General features: G+C 37.9%; 1 protein-coding gene across 1 annotated transcript in view; it reads right to left on the bottom strand.

Moving 5' to 3' along the window:
* The window catches only part of TBC1D4 (TBC1 domain family member 4), a 305,464-nt gene that overhangs the window by 119,714 nt on the left and 159,347 nt on the right, over nt 1-26,403 (bottom strand). Inside the window, exons 2-4 of the mRNA XM_007941498.1 lie at nt 9,495-10,082; nt 7,937-8,026; nt 4,263-4,367 (exon numbers count right to left, since the gene is read on the bottom strand). Of these exons, the coding sequence (XP_007939689.1) occupies nt 4,263-4,367; nt 7,937-8,026; nt 9,495-10,082 (783 nt within the window). The remainder of the gene's footprint in view (nt 1-4,262; nt 4,368-7,936; nt 8,027-9,494; nt 10,083-26,403) is intronic.

Here is a 26,403-nt window from a genome sequence, read left to right on the forward strand (position 1 = left end):
GATTGGTGTATAAATTTGAATAGCAGTCGTAGTAACTAGTCTTCCTTGTAGGCGTATGGATATTATCCTATCACTGACAGCATTATACTTCAGGACAGATCTTGAAACATCCTTTGTGATGATGAATGCCACGCCATTCCTCTTTAAATTGTCATTTCCAGCACAGTAGAGCATATGCTTGTCTGATTCATAATGCCCAAAAACAGTCCATTTCAGCTTACTAGTGCCTAGGATGTCAATCTTTATACATTCCATCTCAGTTTTGATAACTTCCAATTCTCCTAGATTAATACGTCATACATTCCATGTTCCTATTATTAATGGATGTTTGCAGCTGTTTCTCCTCAATTTGAGTCATGCCACATCAGCAAACAGAGGTCCCAAAAGCTTTACTCTATCCATATCAATAAGGTTGGTCCTATTCTAATGATGCAGCTCTTTCCTAGTCATATTTTCAAAGCCTTCTGACCTAAGAGGCTCATACTCCTGCACTGTATCGGATAATGTTTCCGGGCTATTAATAAAGTTGTGTAGTAATGTATCAGACAGTGTTTCTCTACTACTCATAAAGTTTTCCCTGGCCAATTCTCCAAGAAGTGGATGGCTTCTTCCTTCTTCTTAGTTGTCTCACTCTGTAAGCTGTGTTAAAACCTGTGCACCATGTGCATCCTGAAACACCAGTGGCACAGCCTCAAGCCTCATAGCAACATACCACAATAGTATAACAAACTAACAGACAAGTTTGTCTCACTTAGCTGTTTGAAACCTCTCCACCCTCACCTTACTTGGATCCCTGGCAGTGCTCTGCTCTGTCGTCCCCCCTGGCTTCTCTTTCCCCCATTTCCTGGTTGGTGGGGGTGGGGCCTGTGTCCCCTCCTCCCCTTGCCTGGATGCCTGGCTGTTGTTGTGTTCTGTCATCACCTCTGGCTTCTCCTTCCTCCACTTTCCTAGCTGGTGGAGGTGGGGCCTGTCTCTCCCTCCCCTTGCCTAGATCCCTGGCTGCTGCTACAGAACTAAAAATTATGGGTTAAAGAGTAAGTTTTAGAAAGGTAGGGGAGTAAGAATAAGGGGATACTGCATAGTTTAAAATCAGGAAGGGTATGTGTCAGGGTTGTGTCCTTTAATCATACTTATTCAATCTGTATTGTTGTTATTGTTGTTGTTATGTACCATCGAGTCAGACCCAACTCATAGCGACTCCTCCTTGGGTTGCTGAGGCAGGATCACTACGGAAGTAGATTGCCCCATCTTCCTTCCGAGGAGAGGCTGGTAGATTTGAATCACCAGCCTTCTGGTTAGCAGTCAAGTGCCTTAGGCACTATGCTACCAGAGCTCCTTCAGTGAGCAAACAATCCAAGAAGCTGGACTATAGAAAGATGAATGTGGCATAGGATTAAAGGAAGAATCATTAAAGCCTGTGATATGCATAGAAACAACCTTGCTTGTTGAAAGTAAAGGTGACTTGACACACTTACTGATGAAGATCAAAGACTACAGTCTTCAGTATGGATTACACCTCAACATAAAAACAAAAATCCTCAAATTGGGGCCAATAAGCAACCTCATGATAAATGGAGAAAAGAATGAGGTTGTCAGGGATTTCATTTTACGTAGATCCACAATCAACATCAATGGAAGCAGCAGTCAAGAAATCAGACAACGCATTGCACTGGGCAAATCTGTTGCAAAAGTCATCTTTAAAGTGTTGAGGAGCAAAGATGCTACTTTGAAGACTGAGATACGCCTGACTGAAGCCATGGTATTTTCAATTGCTTCATATGTGTGTGAGAGCTGCACAATGAACAAAGAAGATCAAAGAAGAGCTGATGCCTCGGAATTATGTTATTGGTGAAAAATAGTGAAAATACCACAGACTGCTGAGGAAAGAACAAACGTGTCCTAGCAGAAGTGCAGTTGGAATGCCCCTTAGAAGCAAGAATGGCCAGACCTTGTCTCATCTACTTTGGTCATGTTGTCAGAACAGATCAGACCCCAGAGAAGGATATCATGCTTGGTAAAGTAGAGGGTCAGTGAAAAAGGGAAAGATCCTCAACGAGATAGATTGGTACAGTGGCTACAATGATGGGCTCAAGTGTAGCAAAGATGTGTGAGGCTGTTGCAAAACTGGGCAGTATTTCATTCTGTTGTATACAGGGTCACTGTGAGTCTCAGCCAACTTGACAGCATTTAACAAAAACAATAATATGGCAGTAAGGGATCCAGAACACAGTACAATGTAGAATCTAGTAGAATGAAGAACATAAAAGAACAGGTCTTATATAGGAAGAAGGAAAGGGTAGAGAAGAAGTTACATGGGAGGGGATGACATGGTGGCACATTATCCTAGATAATTCTTTATTTTCTATCTGTGAACTGGTTAGTAGTTTCCATCGTTCTAGCATTAGTTCTCTTCGGCATTTTCTTTTTTCTTTCTCTTCCTTCCCCGCAAAAACCACCAACCCCTATGGCTTCAGCTATCATTTATACAAAGAGTATTCTCAAATTTCCCCCTCCAGTTGTGAATTGAACCAATTAGGCTGTGGTCCTTTACACAGGACATTAATATGTGGACATTTCTTACCCAAAAAAATCCACTGCCATCGAGTTGATTCCAACTCATAGCTACCCTATAGGACAGAGTAGAACTGCCCTGTAGGGATTCCAAAGCTATAAATAAATCTTTACAGAAGCAGACTGCCTCATTTTTCTCCCATGGAGCAGCTGGTGGATTCAAAACACTGACATTTTGGTTAGCAGCTGAAGCCCTTAACCACTGTACCACTAGAGCTCCTTAAACATTTTATAAAAACCAAAACCAACCTCACTGCCATCGAGTCAAATCTGACTCTTGGCGACCCCTCCTTGGGTTTCCGAGACAGTATCACTACGAAAGTAGATTGCCCAATCTTCCTTCTGAGGAGTGGCTGGTGGGTTTGAACTGCCAGCCTTCTGGTTAGCAGTCAAATGCTTTAGGCACTATGCCACCAGAGCTCCTTAGACATTTTATAGGTATGGTTTTTCATCTCGTGGGATAATGAAACTCAAACATAACTCTCTAAAGTGAGAAACTGTTAGTGATGTTATATTCCCAAGAAAAAAAAAGTTGAGACTTAGAGAATACTAGTCAAAAATTGTCTTTGTACCAATTCACTCCCACATCTTCACTATTCTTCACCTCACTCTGTTAACACTGGGAAAATGGAAGGCAGCAATGAAGCAGGGATGACTACAATATGCTGTCTTTATAACATGCATGAAAACAAGAAGAATGCTGTCTTGATTATTTGTATATATCTAAGTTATGCGTGGAGTCCTTGGGTGATTTGCCTGCCAACCAAAAGGCTGGCAGTTTGAATGTATGCAGAGGTGCCTTGGAAGAAAGACCTGGCTCTCTACATTACCCATTGAAAACTCCAAGGAGCAAAGTTCTACTCTGACATACATAGGGTGACAATAAATCAGAGTCAACTTGATGGCAACTGGTTAAGTTGTATGTATTTCCCTGGGAAAAAGGATTGTGGGAGGATTACATGTCTAAGGAAGTATTTTTCTTCAAAGAATGGTGATGTACACATCTAAAGGCTTGTGTTAAAATAGTTAGCAGAGACAGACAAGTGGAAAAAATAAGTAAAGACTTTGGAGTGAAAAAAAAATATCAACCTACTTTCAGTCACTCAGACGTATTTCCAAATCTGTCTTACAAATTTCCTCTCAACTCCAACTCCATAAAAGAGGGTGGAGTGTGGGCTATTAGAGAGAAGAACTGACTTTTAAATCTCAAACAAAGAAAATGAAGCTTATAATAAGATTAGAAAAAAATAAAGCAAAAAAATTCTGACAACTAAGGAAAATAAAGGGAAAAGAAACACAGATCCCTTTCTACTCTTCTGAGAAGAGCCTCATCTCTCAGATGTTATAGGAATTAACAGAATAAAAGGTCAGTGGCCTTCCTTCTTAAATGAGCAATGAAAAAATTAACAGCTTATTTTCTTATTAATCTTTCCCTATCTTTTTAAAATACTATGGTAACGTGACTGGATTTTTTAAACATAATAAACTATCTACACTTAAAAAAAAGTATGGTTTTTATTTAGTTTTGTATTTCTACCATTGTGCTGTTTTAAAGGGTAAAAAAAATATTTCCAGCTGCATTCTTTTTCCACACTGATAACCGTTTTACAAGGACTGGGCCCTTGAGAGCTGAGTCTTCTCTTAGCCTGGTGTGTTGGCAGGAAGACGTACACAGCAATAACCCCACTTACCAGGGACTCACTTGCACACTGGAACACATAACAAATATACTGGCTCAGCCCAGTCTCTGGAGATTCCCGGCAGATAAATCCAAAGTGATCCACATGCTTTATACCCTAGGGTAGGGGAAGAATTGCAGTATTTATGAGTATGTTCCTTTAATCAGCAATATGAAATCAGCATCAGTTCCATGTATTCACACTTCCATAAATTTCTTCTTTGCAGCATTTTGATAGGTGACGTAATATCATAGCAAACCTACATGGTGGCTTATAAATAGAGGAAATAAAGAATGAGATCAACTCAGATTGTTTTGTTTCTGATAAACCCTCTGTGACTCAGGGCCACAGGAGGAAATATATTGATAGCATGATCTGCTGTATCTTGTAATAAAACCTCTTCTAGTCTTTGGAAATAATAAGCCCTCAACTTATTGGCCTTCTTAGAATGGATAGCCTGATTTTGTCTATGTGAGGCTAAGAACCTGAGAGAAACTACCATTGACAATGCTCTTATATTAAATAGCATGGAATGCTCAAAGTATGCATTAAAAAATACTAGACTATTTGTATTTACAGAAACTACAAGGAGCCACACCTGTTAGAAGATAAGCATATTAAGAAATGATTGCAAGTGTCAATTATCCACATTCACAAATCATTCAGTACACTTCCTAAACCCAGGCTAAATGAGCTCAGTAACACTTAATAAAAGAAACCCTGAATCATTCATGATTTTCATTCAGCCTGAATATATATATACCAGTTAGTAGAAAGCACCTTACTACTTTAATAGCAAGCACCAAACCCACTGCCATCAAGTCAAGTCAGAATCAACTTGTTGACAGTGGGTTTGTTGCTTGCTATTAAAATAACATAGGACAGAGTAGAACCTTTGGTTTCCAATGCTACAAATCTTTATGGAAAGTAGACTACCTCATCTTTCTCCCATGGAGCAGCAGGTGAGTTTGAGCCGCCCACTTTTTGGTTAGTAGCTGAGCACTTTAACCACTGTGCCATCAGGTCTCCTATATAGCAAGCACAGTACTCTGAAAAGCCAGGCAGATATTAAATTTCAAGTTGTCCTGAAATCACCCAAACCCCAATGAAAGGAAAAGAGGCTTTGGAATCAGATAGATCTGTGCTTAAGTATTCAAACAATCAACTAAGCTACTAGGTGTGAGATGTTATGCTGGGTTGTTAATAATTTTTTTATGATGAGCCTCTATTTCTCATCATGAAATAAGAATAATGATGCCTACTGTCAGGAATTTTTGAGATTTTCAGAACTGAGAAATATCTGTAACAGTTCCTGGTATATTTGATAAATGGTGAGAACTACTCTTATTATAAAAAGCTCAATCTATCCAATGGATATAGAAAAAGGAAACAAACTATGGTAAACAGAAAGAAAATGTCAATAAGGAAAAGTGAATTACAACTCAGGAAGTGAATATAATCTCAATCTGGTATAATGCATTCATGATCAAAGAATGTTTTTCACTAGCTTAGTACTAAAAGAGAAAAATTCATAGGATATCATTAGCTGAGCAATTCTTCAAACATGTTTTTAGTAAAGAAAATTACTTTCATATTCCTCATGTTTGCCAGATGAACAGTACTACAGCTTCTATAGAAAGAAACATTTATAGCTGTACATTTGTGCATGCACAGGTATACACTAGTCTGTGAGGTGTGATTATGTTTAAAGGCATGCCTGCTCCTGCAGGCAGCCACATCACATCAGTTCAGTCCTAAAGAAAGTGGATGAAGCAGACAGGAGAAAGGAGTAAGAGGAGAAACATTCAGTGAGGAACAGATGATAAACCTGACAATTATCTGGATTGACGACCTTCTGAAAATTTTCGTCATGCTTTTGTTTCATTGTTTTTCTGAATCCAAAGAACTGAACATAAAGCTTACCATCAAAAAAACCAAAAACTACAGAAGCAAAAATCATGTCTGAACTATCCATTTCATATATCTTTTTAGCTAGTTCTTTTTTCAGGGAGCCCTGCTGGTGCAGCGGTTAAGCACTTGGCTGCTCATCAAAAGGTTGGCAGATGGAACCCACCAACTACTCTGTGGGAAAAAGATGAGGCACTTTGCTTTACAACCTTGGAAATCCTATGGGCAGTTCTACTCTGTCCTCTAGGATCTCTGTAAAGTCGGAATCAACTCAATGACAGTGAGTTAGGTTTCAGTTTTTTGCCTTCTCTCTCTCGCATGTTCAATAAATATTACTAGTTTTCTTATTGGGACGTGTGAGAAGTGTGGATTCTGAGTGATCTGGGAGGGCAGGAATCATACCAAGTTTGTATACTACTCTCGGCCTAGCCTAACAGGTAGAAATTTCTCATTCATTCAGCATATAATGAACACCAATCTATATGTTAAGCTCTGTCTTCACCCATCTTATTCTAATGCCTCACAGAATATACCACCATACTGTCTCTGCCCTCACAGAGCTTATAATCTTGCAGGGATCGTCAGTAAACAGTTATAAGAATGCTTAATCAATATTTGTTCCACTAAAGTGAATAATCTTTCTGCCAAATTTATTGGTCCTTTAAATAAGAAGAGGTTTCCTATCCTTTAGGAAAGTGTAATAGAATCCTCCTGTATTCTGATTCTGCCACTCCCTACAGTTATTAGACTAGAAAATTTTTATCTATACATTTTCTATCTCATATAATATAAAATATATTAAAATATTATAAGTGAAATTGCATTAGCTAAGGCTAAGGACAATAATTAACAATATGTACAAAATCTCTCATGCTATTTTCAAAGGGAAAGATGTCTGCATGTCACCCCTGTTGCAGTGTTAAGTCTAAAATTAAAAAAAATAATAATTTTTTGATATTAAAACACAAGAGACCTTGACAAGATCCATTTCCTTGAAGATATGTCTAAGTCACTACTCAGAAAGAAGTCCAAGGACCTTCCCAGAAGTACCCTTGCATTTTTTTAAACTTCCCACATTGAGATTTAGATATTCCTTCAATTCTGACTTCTCTAAAAATTCCTATTTTAGAATACATTTATGGAAGTAACCTTTGCATAGATTTTTCTAAATAATTACTATGGTTCTTAGGACACTAGTTTATGCCTAATATTATAATCATTAGCTACATCTGTTATACAAAAACTTTCATATATACTGTCATGTATTAGAAAGCAAACAAAAGAACAAAAATATAGCAAAAAGAACAATCAGTGAAAAATTTCCTTTTAAAATGTTAACTCTGACATTAGTATAAATTGAAAACATTAGTTTTCCTTTGACTAACTACTGTGGTATAATGAACAAATGTGACTCAATTACACCCGTAAGTCCCACTGCCCAAGATTCTGAGGAACACTAAGTGTGAGGGAATTTTCAAAAGAATTCACCCCCACAAAAATTTCATTAGTGGCAAAAATCTGAGGACGTGATGCTACAAAGAGAAAAAGTTGACGAAAATGAAGACAAATAATATGGTAGATACCATAGGGCCAGGAAGGGGTTTGTTTAACTGGCACAAACATAGTAGTCCTCTTAGTTTAAGACATGTTCTCTTCTTTTAAAATGAAAGAAAGAAAGAAAACCTCAAATTTGCATGAGTTTTAGCACAGTTATTTTGTAGTTAATTTAGAAACAAAATTTAGTTGATTCATATACTCTAATATACTTCAATACATACCTGAGAGCAAGAGGAGATATCCTTAAAATTCTTTTCAAGCACAACCGATTTAGTGTCTGGACTGATAAGGTTAATCTCAAATCGTCCAACCTTAAAAATAAAAACATTTCCATTAATTTAAATTGACAAGGGCCCAATATGTTACTTTATATTTCAAATAATCATAGAGATTCAAATAGACATATCCTAGATATGTCTGTATCTATTCCAGGTGTTCCAACGTTCAATCCAGCCAATATTTCAACTTTAAATACTAGTTGCTTCCAATCATTTCTTCCCTTATGCCTAAAAGTCACGAAAATTAAGATAGTTTTAATTTACAAGATACAAGAAACCTTTTTTTCTGAGTAGAAGGTAGTCTATTCAACAAATAAACTTTTTTTACCTTTTGATTTCTAAAAATACCAATTATTTATTTATAATTTATAGTTATATTTTCTCCCAAACGGTAAAGCAAAAGAGATATATCAATATAGATTTGGAATTGGGCCAATTAGTCAAAAGTTTTTTAAAAATAAACAATCATTCAGAAAAATTAACAGCAAAGGACTGTGACTAGCTAAGAAAAAAAGATAAATATGATAAACCCCAGATAAGCAGGAAAATCAGTTAAATATGTCCAAAGAAAAGAATATAAATCCTTTAATTAGATGCCTTGAAGTTTAAAAAAAAAAACAAAAAACGGCAGCCCGAACTTATGGTAAATTCCAATAAAGCAAATATTACACAGTGGCACTGTTGTTTACCAAGGTATGCTGTGGAATTTCCTCCTTAGGGGTTCTTTAAAACAGGATAAAAGAACAATCATTTGTTGCAGAGAATTCAAGTCTTAGAAGCTGAGGATTAATTAAAGAATCTCTACAGGTCAATGTTACAGAGTCAAGTAAAACTTGACTTTTTTCTAAACGTTATGTGACATTCAAAAATTACTTTTTGGAATTAACAGTGTTCTCTTACACCTATGATACAGCTTATACCAAATTATTTTATTAACTAGTAAATTTTCAGGCCGATAATGTTTCTTTCACCTCTCCTTTTGTCTGACAGGGTAAATCAATGCAGTATACCTATGAGTCTCTCGATTTTCATTTCTTTTTCTCTCTTAAAAGAAATTGTCTTTCCTATCCATGCTTAATCATTCTCTCATATTAATATTTTTAAATCCCCTGACAGGTAGGTTTTCTGTAGTTATTTAAAAATATATATAGACATATATTTAAGAATCAACATAAGGCAAAATGCAGGTAAACTTATTCCTTCCACCATGTTTCCCATGACGCTCATTTAACTGCATCTATATCCTCTCCCTGTCCTGATCCATTGTTTCTTACTATCCACTTCATGTCTGCCTCAACCACTTCTCTACTTCCCTTTGTTCTCTTTCTCTGCTGCCTTATCTGCTTCTGATAATGAAAGAAATAAAAGTGAGATTATTGGTTATATAGAGATGGCCACTTGAGTTAAGCAAAACGAGGAACTGGGAGGAGTTGGGCACCCAGCTGCTTCTGTTAGCAATTTATGATAATATTCCCCGATAGCCCCCTGCCAGGGCAAGTACCTGAAAGAGCATTGTTCTGTTCTTCTCTGAATCAGAGGGCTGTACGTGACTGGGCGCACTGGCGTGCCTCCTTCGTGGCTGTGCTTTCTGGCTGTTCTCGTGAACTTTCCTTTGCATGACTCCAGTGACACTGCTGCATCGAGACCGAAACTCCTGCTGTTCATCAAAGCCAGAATCTTCCAAGATCCGCTCAGGGAAGCAAACTCGAGAGCTGGACAGAACAGGCTGGCTGGCCACCGCTGGTAAGCCAGAGCGGGCGTTGGGAATTCCATCTATTTCCTCCAATAGGCGGTCTTTGGGTGAGCTGGGCACCTCAGCCTCAAAGACCACCAGGTCGTCACTGGGATCCGTGCTGCGCTGCTCGCCCTGGTTCTTGAGGCGCTGCTGTTCATGCAGGCTGAACTTTTCAATACAGTCATCAATGAGGCTTGATGGGGCCTTCTTGTGGTTGACTGTCACCTTTCCACAGTACAAGACTTCAAACTTCTGAGAGTTGTAAAAGGCATCCTCATTATCTTTGTTTGGCTTGGCATCCTCTTTCATGGCAGCTTTAGACAACTGCCTTATGCTGCTAATGACATCAGGGACCTAGCAGGGGGGAATAAAAAAAATCCCCTTTTAGTTGAACATACAGAAAGAATTCATGTTAATCTGTTCCTATCGCTATCACACAGAACGTAATAATAAAAATAAAATATAAACTGTAATACTCCCAGCCCAAGATAAAACTTAAATTATACTTATCTGACAAAAGTGATTCGAAGGAAAAGCTGATATTCAATGATAGCAGTATTATGCTTTCCAATTTTAAATTTATCAGTTTCTCAAAATCAAAAACCATGACATTGATGCTACTCTTTAATAAACCACAATATGTCCTCCTATTATTTTTAAACACTATTATGAACTTCAGCTCAAAGGATTCAAAGTTCCAAAAATAATGATAATATATACTTTCTGGATAGAGATTAAAACCCAGACACCCCTCAACATCATTAGCAATCAGGGAAATGTTAATGAGAACCACAGTGATACGCTACTATACAGCTTTTAGAATGGGAGCTCTGGTGGTATAGTGCCTAAGGCATTTGACTGCTGACCAGAAGGCTGATGTTTCAAACCCACCAGCCACTCCTTGGAAGGAAGACTGGGCAATCTACTTCCGTAGTGATACCGCATTGGGAAACTCAAGGAGGGGTTGCAATGAGTCGGATCTGACTCAACTGCAATGAGTTTTGTTTTGTTTTGTTTTGTTTTGTTTTGTTTAACATCAGAAAGACCAAGTACCAGCCAGGCTTGTGGAACAACTAGAACTCTCTCATATATTGTAGATGGGAATGTAAAACGGCACAACTACTTTAGGAAACTCTTTGGTAGCTTCTTAAAAAGTTAAACATAAACATATCTCATGGCTCAGACATTCCACTACCAGGTATTTATCTAAAAGACCTAAAAACAAATGTTCCCACAAAGGCTTGTACACAAATGTTCAGAGCAGCTTTAATCACAATACTAGCAACACAACAGTTGCCATCAAGTTGATTTCAACTCATGGTGACCCTATCCATGTGTGTCAGAGTAGAACCGTGCTCCATAAGCTTTTCAGGGGCTGATTTTTTCAGAAGTGGATTGTCTGGCCTTTCTTTTAGGACTACACTCATGAATATATTATTGTTTGACAAAGGACACCTCTACTTATGTGTTTATATGTGCTTATGTGTTTATATGTGCTGCATATATATCCATGAAATGCAGTTAAGCATATAGAAGGCAAAGTTATAAAAACTTCTGTCATAATCAAACACCTTGAGGGAATGAGTCCTCCAGGACCACAGTCCTGGAGAACACCAAAAAATAGTAATAATGGAAATAACCCAAATGGCCATAAACAGGTGAACAGAAAAACAAAATGTGGTATATAAATGAAAAAGTACTCATCACCTCTTATCTAGATTACAATAGCCTCCTGTTTTCCCTTTCCCCTTTCAATCTTGAAAGCTAAAATGATCATTTTAAACTTAAATCATGCTATTGTTGGATGCCTTCAATTCTATTCCAACTCATAGTGACCCCATGTGACACATGAGAACTGTCCCATAGGGTTTTCTTGACTATAATCTTTATGGCAATAGATCACCAGGTCTTTCTCCCTTGGAGCCATGGGTAGGTTTTAACCGCCAAACTTTTGGATAACCATTGCACCACCAGGATTCCTTTAAGTCATATTACTCACCTGCAAACCTTTCGAAAGCTTTCTATTTCATTAAGAGCAAAAATCAAGATCCTTACAACATTCTACAAGGCATGCATGTTCCACACATAATACACGGTTTAAATTTGCACTGTGGGTACACATTTTCCATTATGGTCTTTAGATACCTGGATTTTCATCTTCACTTCATTTCCTCTGACCTTATCTCCTTCTCAGCTCCCTCTCACTCACTCTACTCCAGTCACACTGGCCTCCTTGCTGCACCTTGAACAAACCAGGCTTTTCTACATGTCTTCATGCCTCCTTCCTTCACCCCACTTAAACCCACACTCAAATGTTTCTTTAAGGTCCCTAGGAGGCACAGAAGGAGCCCTGGAGTCACAGTGGTTAAGCACTCAGCTGCTAACCAAAATAGTTAGTGGTTCCAACCCACCAGATGCTCAACAAGAGAAAGATGTGGCAGTCTGCTTCCAAAAAGATTTACAACCTTGGAAACCCTATGGGGCTTTTTTACCCTGACCTATCGGAGCTCTGGTAGCATAGTGCCCAAGGCACTTGACTGCTAACAAGAAGGATGGCGATTCAAACCCACCAGCCACTACTCGGAAGGAAGATGGGGCAATCTACTTCCATAGTGATACTGCCTCGGAAACCCAAGAAGGGGTCGCTATGAGTCGGGCCGACTCAACTGCACATAACAACAACAATAGGGGAGCTATGAGTCAGAATCGACTCAATGGCAATGGTTTTTGGTGGCACAAATGACTTATGATTAAATGCTAACATAAAGTTTGGCAGTTTCAATCCACACAGTGGTGCTACGGATGAAAAGGGCTGACCATGTGATTCTTGTTAACACTGCAACATGAAAATCTTATGGTGCACAGTTCTAATCTGTAACTCAGAGGGTTACTGTGAGTCAGAATCAACTGACAGCAACTATTATTTTGTGAGGCAGAATCTTCCTCCCCTGAACCCCTTACCAGCCCCCGACACACCTATACACATACTCAACACTACAGCATTTCCCCTGCTTTTTTGTTCTCCATAGCAGTTATACCTTTAACATCCTATATAATTTATTTAAGATGCAAACTAGCATATAAGCGCTAGGAGAGTGGTAATCTTTGTCTTTTTCTTTTTCTTACTATTGTATCCCAAGGACTCAGCATAATTCCTGGTACATAGTAGGTTCTCAAGATATGAGTTGAGTGAAAAGTCTGTTATAGTGATTTTTAATCTTTGGAAAAAAAGGAAGACCATCTTATATTTGGGAGCTCTGGTAGCATAGTGCCTAAGGCACTTGACTGCTAATCAGAAGACTGGCGGTTCAAACCCACCAGCCACTCCTCGGAAGGAAGATGGGTCAATCTACTTCCATAGTGATACTGCCTTGGAAACCCAAGGAGGGGTCACTATGAGTCGGGTCCGACTCGACGGTACATAACAACACAACAACAACATCTCATACTCTGGGTTGTTTCATATCAGACATATGGTGTATCTTGAAATCTCTTAGCATAGCACCAATTCTGAAAACAGTTTCTTCTACTTCACATAATTACCTGAGACACATGATCAAAGCATTCACACTTTACTCATAAGAATTTCAGCTTTTGAGTCAAAGTATTTCCTCTCAGAGACTGAAGTTCAAAGCTAGAGTTTCGCATGACTCATCCTGAACGTGTCTTAGGGAAAAAGTAAAATGTTTTGTATTAACTCACGATCAGCAACCTTAGCTATCATTTTCTCTTTGCCTTAGTATGTGGTTTACCCTACCTAACCAGAGTCAAAGCTATGGAGAGTAAGCTGGCTGACACTCAACCCTACAACAAGTAAAGTAGTTCCAGTAGGTTAGGCAAAAGCCCTTAGATAAAATGATCCCTTCTTCCTCACTAACCATATTTTATCAAATAATTTTCATTGATTTCATGATCCAAGTACTCCTAATTTCTGTATTTGTCTCTTTAGAGTGCAGAAACAGAAATACTAATCTCTAAGATTTATTTTTCACCCATAGAATTTTATCTTCTTACAAATTACTTAAATGATTTTGGTGCCAAGTTAAGAAGCCCTATTGGTACAAAGCTTAAGTGCTCAGCTACGAACTGAAAGGTAGATGGAACCCACCAGCCGAGCAGGAGAAAGGCCTGGCAATCTGCTTTTGTAAAAAAAATCACAGCTTAGGGTTGTTATGGAATCAACTTGACAGCGCCTGTTTTTTTTGTCTGGTGCCATGTTATAGTTATATTCTGCAGTTAGGACTGGAAATTAAATCACTTCAACCTTAACTGTATCAAGTCTTCTGTGATGTATGTTTGTCCTTTTTTCTCTACCATTCAATTGAGAGCTCTTAAGTGAAGATCTGATTGGTGGATAATTTTTATTGTTCCACAGGGACACTACCCTGCGATATAGGTTTAAAAAAAAAAAACAAATTCACTGCTGTAGAGTCAATTAATGCAGGCCATTAATTTAAGTCCATTGTAAGTCCCAAGGTCAGCAGAGCATGGCAGGCTGTTGAACAACAACACAGCTACATTCAGAGTCCAAGCCATGCTATCAGCTAGAGTCTATCCCCAAGGCTTCTCCTTAAATACAGGAAGCAGACCACATCCCAAAGGCAGCTACTCAGCTGCTTGTGGTGGATCCCACCATGGAGTTGATTGCCAGTCTCATCATGGGGAATAACTACCACCAGCTGCCTAGCCACTCAACCAGGCCTAGCCAAGTTGACATACAAATTTAACTACCACAATTAGATGAAAAATAATATATGTTCAGATGAGATGAAAGTCATTTATATTATTAAACCAGAGATAGCATAAGTCCCTGAAATTATTTATTTTCATTAATACACAATAATCAATTCAACAAATAAAATGAATTGGGCTTTTTCAAATGTCCCATGATATTTAGAAAAGGTACAGTGCCACCTTTAGCTGATATTTTGTTGTTACACCTTCAGTGATCTCACTAAAATAATTTATATTCTAGGATCAAAATTCAAATATTAAAACAATTTCTCACTCTAGACAAAAAAAAAAAAAAAATGCCACTAGATTTCTTAATGCCATGCTGCTGTTTCTCATTAATTATCATAATTAGTAGGTATCATGCTCCAAGAAATCCAATGTTATTTTAAAAACAACTTTCACCTGGATTAGGAAAGGAGCAAAGTTCTAAAACTACCACAAACCTATAAAGGCTTAAGCAAACACTGGAGAAAAATCTGGATAGTAAAAGGCACTAAGAAAAGATACCTTTGGTTAAGAAGCCAGTTGAAAGGTAGTTAGTTGTCCAGGAGCACTGAATATGCCAAATAGATACAGTTCTTAGGACTAGCCCTTTGTTGCACTTAAAAAGTCATCTTTCTAAATAAGCCAGTAGCAGTTTCATTGTAATTGTTAAAGTCCACATTATCACAATGCACCCAATTATAAAACTTGCCACAAGTAACCATTATGGCTTCAAAAGTAAAGTATTTCCTGACTCTGCAATCAGGAAATACATGGATTGTTCAGGAATAATTAGCAAAAGCTTTGGCATTCTCTAAAAAGAAACAATTAAATTCTGAAAACCATGGTCTCTGTTATGCTGCTTAAATCATCACAAGTGTCCAATGACTAATTATGAAAATAAAAGATTAATCTAGATTAAAATGTCTTTTTTTCTCATAGAAATCACTAATAAGCAGAGGAATTTAAATCAACTTTAAAAACATGTAGGCAAATATGAATGTGAGAATGGTCTTCTTAAAATATACTTAAAGAAAAAAAAAATTAATTATTGGCCACAATTGTTATAAGCTATAACTACTTGGTTCATTATTCATTTCTTTATGATAAAATCAGAGTAGGCACAGCAAGATTTAGATAAAATGTGAAAGAGAAAAGTTGAGGAAAACAGCGGAGGGCATTTCAAGTAAACTAGAATAACTACCTAATGAGAAGGACTAACAAGTTAAACAAGTTTCATTCAAATAGAGACATACAGTATGGAAATACATGTATTTGCTTTGGAAGTAGTACATGCCTTTAAAGGAGGAGGAGATTTCCTTTCTAATTCTGTTTTGTTGAGGTAACTCTTAAGATTAGTTTACAGCCTGTGCAGGCAACCAGGAAAAGATGTTGAAAGAACTGACTTAAAAGGAAAGTAGAGCATTTTCAGGAATGTTTATTTGGTCATTCAGGGTTATGATTTCTATCTGTTTTTTTAAAAATCTCATCTTCACCTGATAGAAAATGGTCTGAAGATATATGCATGCCACGAAATAGTTCACTTATAGTACAGAAAACTAACTGTTCCTAAGACACCTCCTGAACACTCTAGAAGCACACCCCCATCTGTGTGGCTGTTTTTAAGGTGAGGCTGTAGGACAAACCCAACAGGAAATAAAATTGATTTTTAAAACCATTCTAAAACTCTTCAGAGATTTTTTTTTTTTTTCACATTTGGTTAAAATCAAAATTATCATCTTAAAGTAAACTATCCAGTTACCTGAGGTTTAAAAATCACAGAGTGCTAAAACTAAAGGGGCCAGTAAGGAACTACTGGTCCCATTGTCTTGTTTCACACAACCCGGGGAGTATTGGGGGGAATGCTTACCTCTAAATTTAAAGTAATTAAAAAACCAAACTCACTCCCACCAAGTCAGTTCCAACTCATAGCGAACCCCATTGGGTTTCCAAGGCTGTAAATCTTTATGGAATAGATGGTCCTTTCTTCCTTGGAAGGGCTGGTGGGTTTAAACCACTGACCTTTTGTTTAGCAGTCAAATGCCTTAACCACTACACCACCAGGGCTCCTTTTAAAGTAATAAAGAAGGAAAAAAATGAGTCTACAAGAGACCACACTACTTGAGGTCAAAGAAAGCAAAATATCTAAGTGACATATCAGGTCATACAAGCAGCTTTGTTTTTGAGACTTGGGCTATGAGCCAAGACAGCTTCCTCTCTAGACTAGGCTTAAGACATGTTCAGTTCTTAGATGCTATCAGCTGCTTTTGCCAAATATGGCTCAGTTCTTTGGTAATCACTGCTTTCTGGACAGTGTCTGAAGTGCTCAAGCACCAAACCAAACCAAAACCAAACTCAGTGCTGTCAAGTCGGATCCGACTCATAGCAACCCCTCCTTGGGTTTCCGAGGTGGTATCACTATGGAAGGAGATTGCCCCATCTTCTTTCCAAGGAGTGGCTGGTGGGTTTGAACCACCAGCCTTCTGGTTAGCAGTCAGATGCCTTAGGCACTAAGCCAATTCCTTAAACCTTTCTACTAAGTTCTCATCTTTCATAATGTCTCACAATTCAAACTGTTGAATTCCTTCCATGGAATAAACAACTTGTGCCTTCATACCCCCTGAAAATTTGCAAAAAGTGGTGAGATGTAAAATGTACAAGAGTAACTCACAGGAAAAAAATCTGGGCTACCATTCAATTTGATTAAGAGAATGGAACCTCCCAGAAATGTCTAAGTTTAGTGCTGAGAGATACAAGATAGAAGATGGGATGAGCATTTAAGAAGTTACATGACAAGAAAGGAAGCAAAGAGCAAAGACTGTCTGTTTCAAATTCCCTTTCAAAAGCAAAATCATTATTTAAAAGAGAAGTAGTCCACAGCACAGCATATCAGGAAAACATATAACAGGCAGTAGAGGTCCTAAGTTTAAATCCCCACTCAAACACCTATTATTATCTATAGAAAAGTAATTAAACCCCTTTCAACCTCAGGTTTTTCAGCTATTATATGGGAATCAGAATGCTTATCTTAGAAGGCAGCTGAGAAAAAACTAAATGTACAAAGGTCCCTGGCACAGTGTAACAAGAATGAAAAAATTAAACAATGGTTAGTTAAATCTAAAACCTGAGTCTCATTCTAATTGAGTACGGAGAGATGGAAGAAGTGGGAAGCTGCTGCTAAATAAAAAATCCCTTCCTTATGGATGCTACTTGCAGTTGGGGGAGAAAAACAAGCAAGGTAAGTAAAATAAAAGGGGTTTCAGATGGTGAAAACTGCCAAGGAGAAAAAATAATTCAAGGAAGGGGATAGAAAATTCAGAGGGGATGGCATGATAGTTGCAATTTTAGGGGAAGGTGCTATTTGTGATATTTGAGAAAAGTCTGAAGTCAGCAAGGATATTAAACCAAGCAGATATCTGGAGAAGGAGCATTCCAGGCAGAGAGAACACCAAGTACAAATGAAGTCTCCAAAGCAAAAATTTGCCCTGTGTGTCTAAGAAACTGCCAGGAGCCAGTGTGGCTGAAGACAGTGAGTGAGCAGGCAAGTGGAAGAAGTTTAAGGGAAAGACAGTTGTAGGGATGCAGGGGAGAACTAAATTGTACAAAACAAACACACTGCCGTTGAGTTGGACCCAACTCATAGCGACCCCTCCTTGGGTTTCCGAGGCAGTATCACTACAGAGTTAGATTACCCAACCTTCCTTCCGAGGAGTGGCTGGTGGGTTTGAACTGCCAGCCTTCTGGTTAGCAGCCAAATGCCTTAGGCACTACGCCACCAGAGCTCCCCTAAATTTTACAGGACCTTGAAAGGACTTTGGCTTTTACTCTTGGTAAGACAAAAAGCCACTGGCAGGATGCTGAGTAGAGAAATGGCATGATCTAAGGTTTGTTTTTCAAGGATCCCCTTAGCTGATGTGTGGAGGCCACACAAGAGGGAGGAAAGGGCCTGGTTTTGAAATCTACTGCATTAATCTGGTGAGCAGGAGTAACAGCAATAGAGGTAGCAAGAAAAAGCCAGCTTCTGGATATGTTTAAAAATCTAGTCAGGATGACTTACTGATGGAGCAGATGTGAGGTAAAGAGTCAAGGATGACTTCAAGGTTTATGGCCAGAGGAACTAGAAAAATGGAGGTGCAGCAAAACAGGTTGGGGTGGGGGGCGGGGAGCTTAAGAGATCAGGAGGTTAGTTTTGTTATTTTTGAAATGCTTATAGAGATTCAAGGGAGATGTCAGTGGGCAGCTGACTGTCTGGAGCTCAGGGGAGAGGTTAGGGTGGAGATTTTTTTTTTTTTTTTTTAAATCAAAGTCATTAGCATATGAATGATGTTAAAACCCAAGAGATCACATGAGCTCTTGAAAAGTCTGTGTATAGATGAAACAGAGACACACAGACACAGAGAAATATCTCCAGAAACTAACCCCTTCTGTAGATAATTGTCATAGTTTGGTACATGGAGAGATATAAGGGAAGGAAAAACAAACAAACAAACAAAAAAACCAGTAAGAGCTAGGGATCAAACTAGGTGACAATGGTACCCTGGAAGCCAAGTAAGAAAAGTTTCCAAGGAAGAGCAAGTGGTCAATATGATACCATAGGTGGCTTCTTCAACAGAAAGTTTTGGTGGCTTCCTGAAGGCAAAAGCCTTCTTGGACTAGGTTTACAGGACAAGTACAGGAATGAAATCCAAAACAATAGATACAGACAACCCTCTGAGGGCATTAGGAGCCCTGCTGACACAGTGGTTAAGTGCTTGGCTATGAATCAAAAGGTCAACACTTTGAACCCACCAACTGCTCTGCAAGAGAAAGGTGTGGCGGTCCACTACTTCACAGATCAGAGCCTTAGAAACCCTATGGGGCAGTTCTACCCTGTCTTATAGGGTTGCTATGAGTTAAAATCAACTTGACAGCCATAGGGTTTTTGGACTAGGGCAGTAGCCAGAAGTTTAAATAATCAAGAGAGGGTTGGACAACTTCATTGGACAGCTTCTAATTGAGAATATCCAGTAGTGAGAGAAATTGACGGTACAGAGAAAAAGGGTGGAACTGCTAGAGCAACATCCATAGCAGGCAAGAGAAGACACAATCAAAAACTCAAGGGTTGAACTAGAGGATTGCACAGCTCACCTAAAGGGAAAACAGATGAAAGTCGATGTGGCAGTGGGAGCTTGTGGAATTTCTCCTCTGACTGCTTTAACTTCCTCAGTAAGAGGAAGCATGACCATCTCCTGAGGTGACAATGGGGAAGGAGATGTAACAACGCCTTGCACACTGAACATTTAACTTTGTGCACTGTGATAATGGTGACCCCTACAACCCCTACATTAGTGCAGTAGATCCCAGACCCAGCTTTTCCCCAAGGATGATTTGCAGGTTAACCTAAGTTTAACTTAAAAACTCAAAGCATCTTAGGAAAAACTCAGGAATCAGCTGATAATTAGATGAGAGGTTTCAGACTCCGAAATGAAACCATGGAGGCAAAGTGCTTTCTCTGCACAGGGTAAGACTGGCCCTATCCTACACTTCATAAAATACTTATAAAAGGAATAAATTTTGGGAAAATTCTGCACATAGTTAGAGAATAAAACACTGTTTTGTGTCTTACCAAAATAAGAATAACTTGGTTATGTATCTTGATTAGTAAGTATTCGTGTCTTTTGTGAAAAATCATTCCACATTCCTTTTGTAATTGGATAGAATCAAAAGGTGAAAGTTAGGTTTAAAACTCAACAATGCAAGAAAAGCAAACTTCATATAAATGTGTAATCAAGAAAGTTGATCTTCCATTTTCTAATTGTAGTAGTAACACAGAATAGGGTATCTATGAAGCACTCCCAAAAGTATCCATATATGTATGTAGGTATGTATGTATGTATGTATTTGTGCTGAAAGTAGAAGACTTACTTTCAATGTGAGATCAACTTACTATCTGCTTGTGCAACAGGGTACTTTCTATTAATCAAATTAGCCCTATTATTTCCTTAATAAGGAGCCCTAGTGGCACAGAGGTTACGTGCTCAGCTGCTAACTAAAAGGTCAGTGGTTCAAACCCACCAGCTGCTCTGTGGGAAAATGATGTGGCAGTTTGCTTCTGTAAAAATTACAGCCTTGGAAACTCTACAGGGCAGTTCTAGTGTGTCCTACAGGGTCAGTATGAGTTAGAATTGACTTGATGACAACATTTTTTTTTTCCTTATTTCCTTAATGCTCACATTTTTAAAGGTAGTTTGATATCATCTATGTTTACTCCAACAAACACTAGAGGGAGCATTCCCCCATGGACTATTTCATCTAATTAAAAAAAAAAAAAATCCTGTAACATTGAAAATTTATAAAATACACTATTTATACAACATTGTTACTGTGTTCAGTTTAGTCTCATAAAATTCACTACTACAAAGTAAATTAATTGGAATTTTAAGTAGTTAGGCAAGTTTGGCAATTACATTAAGAAGTTAAGATAAAATTAGACTGAAAGAATTAGGATTTTTAAAAAATCAGCATTTGACATTTAATCTGTCATATTTTCACAGTACATAATGAACATAATAAGAAAAATATGTGTTGGTCTTTTATCATGATACAAAAAAGGATAAAGTCATCTAAACAAAATGCTAACATGAGCAGCTTTAATATATGAACGTTCTGAATTTATGAGAAGAGAACCTTTTGAGCAAGATTGAGTTGTGCAATGGAATAGGCCTTGGGAAAAGAGGCAAGGGGGCGAAGGCTAAGTCCAGAAGGGCCTGGACACAGCAAGTTGAGATCAGAAGATAAAGCTGTAATATTATCAGTAAGCAAAAAACACCATGGATTTCTGAGAAACCTATTTTTGTCTTGGCCTTCCATCTTACTTCAGATATTTATAACACAACTGATTTTTCACCTTGCAAATGAACTTTACATTTCAGAACTTTCATTCAGAGACACCAGTTACTTGTAAGCATTATCATTACCTACTAAAAGTGCTTATGTCTCCCTTCTTCAAAGAAGAAATGTCTTAAGTGTATGACTCCCAAAAGGAAAACACACATTTTGCCTCACTCTGAAATTAGGGTGGAAGGAAGGGCAAGAGCTGGCAACTAGACCTGCACTTGGCACTTTCCATGAGAGAAGAAAAAGGGCCAGTCTCTGGATGACACAAACTGTTAAGTGCTTGGCTACTAACCAAAAGTGTTGCCACTTGAAGTCACCCAGAGGTACCTCAGAAGACAGGCCTCACTGGGGCTGTGTCAACCAGTGCACTAACTCATGGTGTCATCCCCTCCCCATGGACCTCCTCCCATACCATACCATACAGAATCCTCAGTAATGTTTATTATCAATTTTAACCATAGAATAATAAGTGATATAGTTGTAAATTGCTTAAATGTAGTATCTCATAGATTATATAAATATGAACAAAAAATTATTTTGTAAAGTCTTTACAAAATGAAGTCTTTCACACTGAATTACATTATTAGTTAGAATATTAATTGTTGTTGTTGTTGTTATTTGCTGTCGAGTCGGCCCCGACTCATAGCGACCCCTCCTTGGGTTTCCGAGGCAGTATCACTACGGAAGTAGGATTGCCCAACCTTCCTTCCGAGGAGTGGCTGGTGGGTTTGAACCGCCAGCCTTCTGGTTAGCAGTCAAGTGCCTCCTTTTTCTGTAATTATTTTGTTCTCAAAAAGTTATTGATATAGGTTCGTAAGTACTAATTACAACAATATTGCAACTAAAATACCAGAAAATTTGACAAAATCAGTGATTATAAAAACACCAGCAGCAACAAAAACAACAGCATGTGCTTTTATAGTGCACGCCAACAACATCACATGATTCGAGGCATCATTGTCACTGGGTCATAATGGCAGATCTGACAGAGTGCATTAGAAGGTTTGAAAAGTAAAACTAGCATAAAAGTTTAGCCTTAAGTTTTTGTTGGTATAACTAACTACATGGATATTTTTATAAAAAATAAATTTCTGAAGTACTGCACAAAATAATTTTATAGACAGTCATATTGGTGTCATCCTTGTAACAGTGTCACCTGGTGCAGTCCATACCCCTGTAGTGACAACTGTCTGGCAATCTGCTTCTGAAAGGTCACAGCCCTGAAAACCCTATGGAGCAGTTCCAGTCTACACACGTGGAGCTGCCATAAGTCGAAATCCATACAACCACAAGTGGTTTGTTTGTTTGCTGTTCCCCACGTGTTAACAGTTCATAGTGAAGCTCTGTTCTGCAGTCTCTCCAACCCTCACAGTAGAACTGAGCTCCTTGAAACGTGACTCCTCGTTGAATGTGCCTGATACAGTTGTGCCCAAGGAAATGAAAAAATCAATACCATGAAATCTTTCAATAAGACCTGTCATTCTGGCCCTCATTATTTCTTCCTGTTAGAGACTACAGTGAGCTTCACCAAGAAAAAGTTCTTATCAGAAAAGACATTTTTTCATAGCTGACACTGCTGTTCTAAGATATTCTTCTTTGTTCATTAAATATCAAAGGCCCCTTCCCACTTCTCTTGAGTGGCCCAACTAAACAAGACCAGGAAAAATGTATAATAACTTTGGTGACTCAACTCAATTTTCCTATAATTCTTTATTGCAGATGAGTGCCTGGGGTAGTGGAAATGGTCAACACACTTGGTTGATAACTGAAAAGTTGAGGCTTTGAGTCTATGAGGGGTCCCTCAGAAGAAAGGTCTGACAATCTACTTCCAAAAAAGTCAGCCATTATAGACCTTATGGAACACAGTTCTACTCAGATACATGAGGTTGCCATGAGTTGCAGTTGACTTGACTAATCTGGTTTTTACTGGTTTTGATTACAGAAAACAATGAAAAGCTTGAGCCTTTCAGAGTCCTGGAGGAAGAACATACTCTGTGCACAGACATCTGACTTGAAAACAGATTAATAAATACAGTACTTCCATAGTCAATGTACCTCTACCTCTGAAGTCTCTGAAATGTCATCACATTGTCTATAAACCACCTGGAAAAGAATGCTTTGTACCATCCATGACTGCCTAGCCCATACCAGGCCCTACACAGCCTTTGTACACAGGCCCTGTGGAGAAAAAAGCTCCTCTCCCTATCATGTGACCTCATCACCTTTCAAGTAATTGGTCTTTCAAGATGTGTTAAGACATCAAGTAAATTCTGGTAACTCCAAATGCCAAAGCCAAATTTATTTGCATATATGTATAAAACCAAACTCACTGCCATTGAGTCAATTCCAACTCTAGCAACCCCCATTGGGTTTCTGAGGCTGTAAATCTTTACAAAAGTACCCCATCTTCCTTATGATTGCCCAAGAGCTCACAACTATATTATAAGCATGTACTAACATATTTTTAAATTTTCTTTTAGTAAAAGTTAATTTAAATATTTTTTTAAAAAAGTTTTCAAATGAATATTTGAAATCTATATTAATGAAAGGAGCCCTGGTGGTGCAAAAGTTAAGGCTCAGATGCTAACTGAAATTTTGGCAGTTTGAACCCACCCCACCACTCCATGGGAGAAAGTCCTGGCTACATGTTCCCATAAAGATTATGATCTGTCACATGCAGTCTCTATGGATCAAATTGATATATGAGCACCTAATGACAACAGCATATTACTAACTAGAAACTATTTTCAAATGTTTTGTTTTCAAATTATTAGTATACAAAAAAAATTATAAAAATCACCTACTTGTTGCTTCCTCTTTACCTCTAAATATGCTAACTCCACAGTTAGAAAAGAGAAGTCCCTGAGTGGTGCAAAGAATTAACATGCTCAGCTGCTCACCAAAGTTTGGAGCTTCAATCTACTCAGAGAGACCTAAAAGAAAGACCAGGTGATCCACTTACAAAAAAATCAGCCACTGAAAAGCTTATGGAGCACAGCTCTCTGACATACACGGACCGGGTAGCGATGAGTTGATATCAACTTGATGGCAACTGTTGTTTTACTGGTTTTAGAGAAGAAAATAAAACAAAACAAAAATCACTGAACTAATTACCTAAACAGTGAAGACCTTAGATGGTGGAATAGATAATGGTAAAAATTGGTGATGAGAGACCATAAACTGTTGTTTCAAGGTTAAAATGTTCAAATAAAATGTATGTGCTATTTAAGAGAGTAAGGTTCTTAATATACTCTAAATTAGTATTTTCTATGAACTTTTACAATATGCAAGCCTGCATATCCAAGCTTCCACAAAACTTTCAAGTTTCTTGTATGGCAGTTTTGTAATTATTAATGCTGATTGGGTAAACTTATTACTTAGCAAGTCTTAGATTCCACTTTTAAAACAAAAAATTAACCAAAACCTATTGCCATCGAGTCATATCTGACTCATAGCGACCCCTCCTTGGGTTTCTGAGGCATTATCACTACGGAAGTAGATTGCCCAACCTTCCTTCCAAGGAGTAGCTGGTGGGTTTGAACCACCAGCCTTCTGGTTAGCAGTCAAATGCCTTAGGCACTACACTACCAGAGCTCTATAATAAACTAATAGAACCTAAAAAAAAAAAAAAAAAAAAAACAGACTAATATAAACATCTCAAACATATAATGCCATGATGAAATTTAACAGCAGAACCTTTCTCAAATCTCCTCTGTAAATTCTTCCATAGGTAAAAAAGGAAATGAAAACCAAGAGAAGATTAATGACTTGTTCAAAGTCACAAAGGTAAATTTTTACTTGATTTACACAAATGTGAAATATCTATGTACACAGAATTGGGTATTACACACACATGCATATATGCAAAGTTTTTCAAGATGTAGCTTTTCAGAGAACAAGGTAAATCCCCAATATTCAACTAAAATAGCATCTTCAAATAGTTATCACAATGTATGAATATACACACAAAAACAAAAACCAAACACATTGCCATCAAGTTGATTCTGACTCATAGCAACATATAGGGTTTCCAAGGCTATAAATCTTTACAGAACTAGATTGCCTCATCTTCCTCCCACAGAGCAGCTGGTGGGTCTGAACCACAGACTTTCTGGTTAGCAGCCAAATGCCTTAACCACTATGCCACCAGAGCTCCGTGTGAATATACACACATACATACATATATGCTTAAGATGTGCCAATTTCATTAAATGTTTATGACTATGACAGCAGGGAGATGTTTATCTTGTTCACCACTGTACACTCTTCATGTTTGAAACAGTGCCAAAGATGAGTTCAATACTGAACAAATACCTTTAGATTGAATAAACTGCTTTAGGAATTCAATAGCCTCTTGTGTAATATGGAATCTCATAAACCAAAATGTCTATTTGACTTACATCTATTACAAACACAGAACCTAGCAAGATGCCGGACAGGGAGTAAACCTTTATTGTTAAAGATAGCTGATGGATAATTGATTTTATAAGCCCTTGGGAATTTATATAGCCTCATTTCAGAATATGATTCATCACTTCAAAGAATGCTCTTTTACTCTCCAGGGTCAACCAAAACTCCCAAGCAACAGATCCACTCAACTAAAGATACATTTATCATTATGGATAAAATCAAGATATTTAAATCAAAGCTAATGTTTAAGTGTATCATTTTTTCAATCTGACTTGTATTTTAAAAGGCAGATGCTTCCAAATCTGTGATATGTGTCTCTAAAATGGTAATGAACTAGCTAAGATTTAAATTTTTTAAAAGTCTTCTAAGGATGTAACACTGAATTCATAAATGATCAACCACCCATTATGTTCACTCCAGCTCCTAAGCATTTTGTAAACCTATGCTTTAACTTTCAGGCTTAGACAGACTAGGAAGAAAGGCATGGCAATTGATCAGTGAAAATTAGCCAATGAAAACTTTCCGGATCTGTTCTGGTTACCTAGTGCCGCTCTGACACGAATATACCACATATGGGATGGTGCGATGTAGTAAATTACTTAGTGTGGCTTTTCTACCCATAAGTCTTTGTAAACTCCAAGGTGGGAATTGCTATTAGCAACTGAGGAGATCC

The sequence above is a fragment of the Orycteropus afer genome, unplaced genomic scaffold (assembly GCF_000298275.1).
Source record: "Orycteropus afer afer isolate SDZICR_OR568_19922 unplaced genomic scaffold, OryAfe1.0 scaffold00081, whole genome shotgun sequence".
NCBI classification, from domain to species: domain Eukaryota; kingdom Metazoa; phylum Chordata; class Mammalia; order Tubulidentata; family Orycteropodidae; genus Orycteropus; species Orycteropus afer.